The sequence below is a fragment of the Daphnia magna genome, unplaced genomic scaffold (genome assembly GCF_020631705.1).
Source record: "Daphnia magna isolate NIES unplaced genomic scaffold, ASM2063170v1.1 Dm_contigs414, whole genome shotgun sequence".
Lineage (NCBI taxonomy): Eukaryota > Metazoa > Arthropoda > Branchiopoda > Diplostraca > Daphniidae > Daphnia > Daphnia magna.
The window spans coordinates 22504-30669 of NW_025533306.1; the positions used below are offsets into that span (position 1 = coordinate 22504).

Sequence of the window (8166 nt, forward strand, 5' to 3'; positions counted from 1 at the left end):
TCAAATATACTTGTATTCAATGTGAATACACTGTTATACCATGAGTTTTTACTTTCTATATGTAAACTGCATGGAATATACTTGTATTCAATGTGAATACACTGTTATACCATGAGTTTTTACTTCTATATGTAAACAGCATCAAATATACTTGTATTCAATGTGAATACACTGTTATACCATGAGTTTTTACTTCTATATGTAAACTGCATGGAATATACTTGTATTCAATGTGAATACACTGTTATACCATGAGTTTTTACTTCTATATGTAAACAGCATCAAATATACTTGTATTCAATGTGAATACACTGTTATACCATGAGTTTTTACTTCTATATGTAAACTGCATGGAATATTTACTTGTATTCAATGTGAATACACTGTTATACCATGAGTTTTTACTTCTTGTAAATCAAATATACTTGTATTAAATGTGAATACACTGTTTCTATGGTTTTTTTTTATATGTAAACAGCATCAAATATACTTGTATTCAATGTGAATACACTGTTATACCATGAGTTTTTAGTTCTATATGTAAACAGCATCAAATATACTTGTATTCAATGTGAATACACTGTTATACCATGAGTTTTTAGTTCTATATGTAAACAGCATCAAATATACTTGTATTCAATGTGAATACACTGTTATACCATGAGTTTTTACTTCTATATGTAAACAGCATCAAATATACTTGTATTCAATGTGAATACACTGTTATACCATGAGTTTTTACTTCTATATGTAAACTGCATGGAATATACTTGTATTCAATGTGAATACACTGTTATACCATGAGTTTTTACTTCTATATGTAAACTGCATGGAATATACTTGTATTCAATGTGAATACACTGTTATACCATGAGTTTTTAGTTCTATATGTAAACAGCATCAAATATACTTGTATTCAATGTGAATACACTGTTATACCATGAGTTTTTACTTCTATATGTAAACTGCATGGAATATACTTGTATTCAATGTGAATACACTGTTATACCATCAGTTTTTACTTCTATATGTAAACTGTATGGAATATACTTGTATTCAATGTGAATACACTGTTATACCATGAGTTTTTACTTCTATATGTAAACTGCATGGAATATACTTGTATTCAATGTGAATACACTGTTATACCATGAGTTTTTAGTTCTATATGTAAACAGCATCAAATATACTTGTATTCAATGTGAATACACTGTTATACCATGAGTTTTTACTTCTATATGTAAACTGCATGGAATATACTTGTATTCAATGTGAATACACTGTTATACCATGAGTTTTTACTTCTATATGTAAACAGCATCAAATATACTTGTATTCAATGTGAATACACTGTTATACCATGAGTTTTTACTTCTATATGTAAACTGCATGGAATATACTTGTATTCAATGTGAATACACTGTTATACCATGAGTTTTTAGTTCTATATGTAAACAGCATCAAATATACTTGTATTCAATGTGAATACACTGTTATACCATGAGTTTTTACTTCTATATGTAAACAGCCCCATACCATGAGTTTTTACTTCTATACGTAAACTGCATGGAATATACATGTATTCAATGTGAATACACTGTTATACCATGAGTTTTTAGTTCTATATGTAAACAGCATCAAATATACTTGTATTCAATGTGAATACACTGTTATACCATGAGTTTTTACTTCTATATGTAAACTGCATGGAATATACTTGTATTCAATGTGAATACACTGTTATACCATGAGTTTTTACTTCTATATGTAAACTGCATGGAATATACTTGTATTCAATGTGAATACACTGTTATACCATGAGTTTTTACTTCTATATGTAAACTGCATCAAATATACTTGTATTCAATGTGAATACACTGTTATACCATGAGTTTTTAGTTCTATATGTAAACAGCATCAAATATACTTGTATTCAATGTGAATACACTGTTATACCATGAGTTTTTAGTTCTATATGTAAACAGCATCAAATATACTTGTATTCAATGTGAATACACTGTTCCCTGGTGAAAATTGCTAGTAATTTATTACGAATTAATTACCAATATTCATGATTAATTATGTAATTATTGTCTATTGTTGTGATTAATCATGTAATAAAAGTTTATCATGAAATTTATTATATTTATTACTTGATAATATTGCCATATAGTATGTAATTAATTACACAATGAATAAATTTTGTAATTAATGCTACTCATAGTAATTAATTACTTAATGAAATTTGGATATTGTACCCAACAATAAATTTTGTTGTAATAATCCTAAGCAGCAAGTAAATTATTATAATAAAAAAAACGCGTCATCATTTATACAAGAAATTTTTATACGCTTATGTTTTGTTAAAGCATTATTTCAATATTCGAGATTAAAAAACAGTTTTTTGCTTGAATAAAGACACATTTTGTATATTCTGGTGGAATTTAGTTTACAGAGCAAAGCAAACATAATAAACCATGCAGTTATATTAACACATTTTGTATCAATTAATCCAATTCAAATCTTATATTGTTAACGAGAAAGATTTCTTCATTGTTCATACAACGTACGATTAAACCTTTATAAGTTATTTCGTTTGGGGAAATAGCTATTGTTGAGCCATCTTCACTTCGCTGCACGACCTTGAGAAAAGCATTCAAATTCACACGGCTGTATCTTTCAATAGATGGAGCAATGGGGTTTAGACTTAAATTATCACAAAGAATTATGAATGTATGTGCTGCTGGAGAAGTTTTTAATACACAGCCAGTGCCCAAATTCAGCATGCATTTACAATTTACTTGTAACTGAACAACGTTTTTGATTTCCAACCCATTTCCTTCTACATAAGAAATAACACAGTTTTGGCGTTTAAATTGGGTGCTATAAGATTTTGTACTGTACATTTTCCCATTCAAACCGAAACGTTGATAGCTAAAGGCGTTTACGCAATTGAGAATTATTTCATACGATGAGAGAGACAAGACTTCTGAAACAGTCAATTTTATGAGTATTTTTTTCCCAAGTGGAGTGGGAGTAGAATTAGCAGAATACGAAGAATAATCACTTCCGACCTGTGAATCTAGTTTACCGTACAAATCACGGACACCCTCTTCCGCTAGAGGAATAAATGATCGCGCATACTCTCTCAACTGTTGCTTAGCCAAAAAGGAATTAAATATTTGCTCTCCAAGATAAGTGGTACCATGAAAAAATGATTTTAATATCCTACCCAAATCTTCATACAAAAATGACGATGACGCCAACGGAGCCACCCAATTATTTACTGAGTCAGGAATATGTTGCAATACATGAACGTTGTATGTACATTGCTCTTCCCCATACAGATGTGGTATTTCCGAAATAAACTTATGTATCAGAATCTTTGCGCTTTGGATTTCTGATTGGGAAATTTCCTTTTTTAATAGGATCCTAAATGCATTTACTAATAACAACCAATGTTGATAGTATTTGCAGGGAAGCAGAAAGTATAATACAACTGGGGAATAGAATAATAGCCAATTTCGTAACTCACTTGCCTTCCACAAAGATATTTGTTCTACCGATCTGGGTGTTCGTCGAATTTCGTTTGGTGGAAAAATGTTTAGTAAGATTTCGTCAATAAATGATGCTTTTTTTATATAATAAGCTTTACCAACTGTATTTAACCACAAATCCAAAAACTGATAAACTACCCCCAACAACAAACAGTGCATATAATCTGGAATCAGCCCCGTTATGAGATTAAAACCAGGAAGAAGGAAAAGAATAGAAGGACCTTTCACACCCATAATATGGTTTACACGTGGATTGTTAATTGCATCAGTTGCTAGGGCTAGAGTTGACGCATGCGTACGACATGGAGGAAGAGGATTAACCAGCGGATAGATTTGTACTGTTCCATCTCCTTTCGGAACCCTTTTACCCCTTTCCAAGGTAGCCGGTGAAATAGGACTGAAACGTAATAGGACTGGAGAAATAGGACTGAAAATTTCCAGGCCTATTTCTAAAGGAGAAGTAGGACTGGAAAAATAGGACTGTGTTTTTAAAACTTTTAGGTCAGTCCTATTTCTCCATGGCATTAGTCCTATTTCTCCATGCCATTAGTCCTATTTCGTCAGATTTTCAGGGACATTGATCCACCAATCCAGTGGGGGAGAGGGGGAGGGATATTAAACATTGGAAAGGCGTCGGCTTATATACTTCCCTCATTGAAAAGAGCGATGATGTTAGATTGTATTATAAAATCGTTCGACATTAACTGTGTGTGACCTTGTAATATAGCCTTTAGCAGCAAAACACAACTAGGCCCAAAGGGCCAAAAAAAAACAAAGAAAGAGTGAGGGAACGGAAGAAAGGGGCGTAATAAACGCCGTCTAGACAGCTCTTTCTACTTTGCCACCTCAGATCTTTTTTCGCTCTCGCGCAGCAAACATGGCTAAATCTAAGAGATCTAAACGATCCCGTAAATCGAGTTCAGATTCAAGCTCGGACTCAAGCTCGGACTCTGACTCTTCTAGTTCTTCCAGTACCTCTAGTTCTAGCTCCTCGGTCTTTCTTGACACCAAGCCCAAAAAGTTCGTTTTCAAAAAACGTAGTTCTGGCCGTCTCACTAAGTGGGTTGTAAAGGGAATCCCCGAGAAGCAAGTGAAAGCGGCTAGAGAAGCATTTAAGCCTTCGGTCGAGAAGCTGGACAAGAGATACGACGCTTCCAACCTTTTTTCCAACCCTAGATTGGACGAGACACTTTACGCGGCCCTCAAATCGGTCAAAAATTCCTCGGCCGCCGTCGCTAATATCGACCCGCAGGAAAAAGTGTATAGAAGGCAGACTGACTTGATTTTAGACATGGCCAAACCACTCTTGTTTCTTGTTAACAAGAGTAAATTCAAGAAGAAATCTTCCGACGCTTTGGCCCTAAAATCACTGACGATGTTATGGTGTCATCTCTTCAAAGATATCTCCACCGCCCGACGGCTCAACATCTTGTCGCAGGTTTACCCTAACCACGTCGGCCTTCTTTCTCGCTCTGCTGAGACGCTCCCCATTGGCGGTGAAGATCTCTTTGGCGACGCTTTCATCAGGGAACTTTTGGCCCAAGTTCAGACTGCTGCACTGGTCAACATCTCCGTCGCCCCTTCTGCTACATCCACTCCTGTCAAACCCAGGCCCCAGCCACAAGCAGGTCCCAGCAATCCTAATTTTTCTCAACGGTATCACGACAGCAACCGGTATGTCTTTCTTATATGTGTTTTTCTGTTGAGTTGGACACTATTTGCTCTCGACAGTTTTTTTTCTGGCCCTGCCTTTTTGACTTCCGTATAGTTGGTAGGGTGACACATTTTGTTGACGGTTGGACTCAGCTTTCGCTGGATCCCTGGGTCCTCTCGACAATTTCTTCTGGTTTTAAGCTCGAATTTTTCGGCTACCCCCCTTTTCAACGCCACGGCCCACTCTACTAGAGGCGCTTCCAAAGCGCCCGATCCAGACGATTTTAGACCATGGCCATTGGGCCAGAGAGTCCATTTTCGCCCAGTTTTACCACCGGGAAACGGTCGTTGGATCGTCAAACCCGGTTGGTAGTTCGGTCCTACGAGTCTGATTTTATCCGGCCTCTCTTCATTGCCTCTTTATATCGGTTCCTTATGCAATTGCGTTAATCTGTGCTTTTAATACACAGTTAATGTCGAACGATTTTACAATACAATTGTACAATTGTTCGAACCTTGGTGAGGAACAATTGGGATTGTATGTAAATAAAAGTGAGACATTAACTGTCTTGCCCAATCCCACCCACCACGTCTTTTATTTAACCGCAGTTATTCTTCCTCATCCTTTTCAGTAATTTCGGCGGTAACAACCGATACCGCAAACGCAATTACAGCAAGACCAACGGCGTCTCAAACAACAACCCCGGCCAACGCTTCAATCTAGTATTGTTCCTTGTTTCTCATCAGTATTCGCGGATGTTCTTTTTTTTTTTTTGTTGCCATCACCTGTTATCAATTTTGGTTTATTCCCGTGCTGGCCCTATAATTTTGTTGCTGCCCCGTGCTTCAAACCTCTGAGGTGGCTAAGTAGAAAGAGCTGTCTAGACGGCGTTTATTACGCCCCTTTCTTCCGTTCCCTCACTCTTTCTTTGTTTTTTTTTGGCCCTTTGGGCCTAGTTGTGTTTTGCTGCTAAAGGCTATATTACAAGGTCACACACAGTTAATGTCTCACTTTTATTTACATACAATCCCAATTGTTCCTCACCAAGGTTCGAACAATTGTAAAATTACTTCTTAAATCGTTCGCAAAACATTTATTTTTTATCCTATTTAAATTTCAATTGTTGAGGAATATGCAACTTATTGTATACAATACAGTTCATTTAATAAAATATATTTTTGATAAATGCAGAAATTTTTATTACGTTTATTTCACTCTATTTCGTCATAATGATCAGATTTTACTTTTTTGACTTGTTCACACAGCTTTGGTGGTTGCTTTGAACCACCACACAAAAATCTGTTACCATTCGTGGGTCTGTGTTTATCATTTATTTGTTATTTATTTACTATTCCGCTATGTTTTGTAAAACAAATTATTTTTAAACAATGCGTTATGTGCAAAGCTATGTAGCTATGTAGTAACCCATACCACATTGTTATCGCCTTGCAGTGTGATACGAGCAATGGTGTGTTCGAATTACTGTGGCGTCTATAATCCGAAGGTTTTTGATAAAATTCGTGTATTAGAAAATCGTGTAAGTAGAAGAATGATGATAATGTATCTACAACAGTATGAAGACACATTCCTCACCAACAGCAAGAGGAAGTGTAGAGATGCAAGAAGACGCAAGAGAGAAAAGTTGGTAGACAGTAGTGGAAGGTAGAAGTAGAAATACAGATTAGATTTTAACATTTTAACAATTCCTCAACTTCTTTACCAAGAAGAGGATTCTACTACCAAGTGGATGATTCACCACAGCATTGTGGTGAGTCATCCACAATGCTGAACAGCAGCTTAAGCAGTGACTTCACCTCTCCAGGTGGGCCAATGACGGCATCCACCCCGATGGATGAATCCATTTACATGGATTCATTTGTCAGGACGGATGAGTCCATTTATGTGGATTCATCCGTTAGGACAGATGAATCCATTTACGTGGATTCATCCGTTAGGACAGATGAATCCATTTACGTGGATTCATCCATCATGATGAATCCCTCTATGGATACGGATGCATCCACATTGCCGTCTTCCATTTATGTGGATTCAGACAGTGGCGAACCGGCACAAGTTGAGGGCATGGATGCCTCAACACAAGTGTCGGTTTCGTCACTGTCCACACCAGATGTAAGCTCCGGAGAGTGGGACACTACTGAACCATTGTCCCAGCCCCAAGCAACAATTGATGTGAGCTCCACAATAGACGTGAGCTTGTGAATGAAATTAAAATACATAGTTTTTTTGAATTTCTGTATAAATCTTTTAATGAACTTTATTTAGTACATTAGACTGCGTAAGACTGTGCAAAAATTAATTAAATCGAAATACTATTACTGAAGTTACACGCAGTTAAAGCGTCGTCATTTTGTCAACGGTGTTTGGCAAACAATTTCCCATATAAGCCTGAGTTCATATAACAATTTTGACCCTACTCCCTCTGCTGAATAGGGTCACCCCCCTTTCCGCCCACTGGATTGGTGGATCATTGTCCTAGAAAGTACGACGAAATAGGACTAGTTCTATGGAGAAATAGGACTAATGCCATGGAGAAATAGGACTGACCTAAAAGTTTTAAAAACACAGTCCTATTTTTCCAATCCTACTTCTCCTTTAGAAATAGGCCTGGAAATTTTCAGTCCTATTTCTCCAGTCCTAATTCGTTTCAGTCCTATTTCACCGCCAATCCTTTCCAAACAATAACCACATCCAAATTCCCCGTTGTGTTGATGGTAGTTGGCCACTTTAGCCCTTGCTGGAGCATCTAGAACCCCAATTACAGAAACCACTTTAGTTTTACGAGAGATCCCATTTCTAACCCATACAAAACCATCAGAAAAAAGTCTGCGAAGCTCTGTGATGAACGGATGAAAGAATGTTTCACTTGTCGGTTTTTTGGGACCAAACCAAAGAGTACTCAAAATAACAAACCGACTTTTGTTAGTGAAATCTAAT

At 36.3% G+C, this 8166-nt stretch overlaps 1 protein-coding gene across 1 annotated transcript; it reads left to right on the forward strand.

Annotated features, from left to right (window-relative positions):
* Window positions 1–4432: 4432 nt before the first annotated feature.
* On the forward strand, window positions 4433–7431 carry LOC116922727 (protein AF-9-like). Its single transcript, XM_045167948.1, has 2 exons — window positions 4433–5231; window positions 6936–7431. The coding sequence occupies exons 1-2, from the start codon at window positions 4435–4437 to the stop codon at window positions 7429–7431; spliced, it is 1293 nt and encodes a 430-aa protein (XP_045023883.1). The 5' UTR covers window positions 4433–4434.
* Window positions 7432–8166: the final 735 nt, after the last annotated feature.

Excerpts from the sequence above, each read along its gene's own strand:
- LOC116922727 (XM_045167948.1), top strand. The coding sequence starts at position 4,435 with ATGGCTAAATCTAAGAGATCTAAACGATCCCGTAAATCGAGTTCAGAT. Across the intron at positions 5,232-6,935 it reads CGGTATCACGACAGCAACCG|AAGAGGATTCTACTACCAAG; the intron begins GTATGTCTTTCT and ends TTCTTTACCAAG.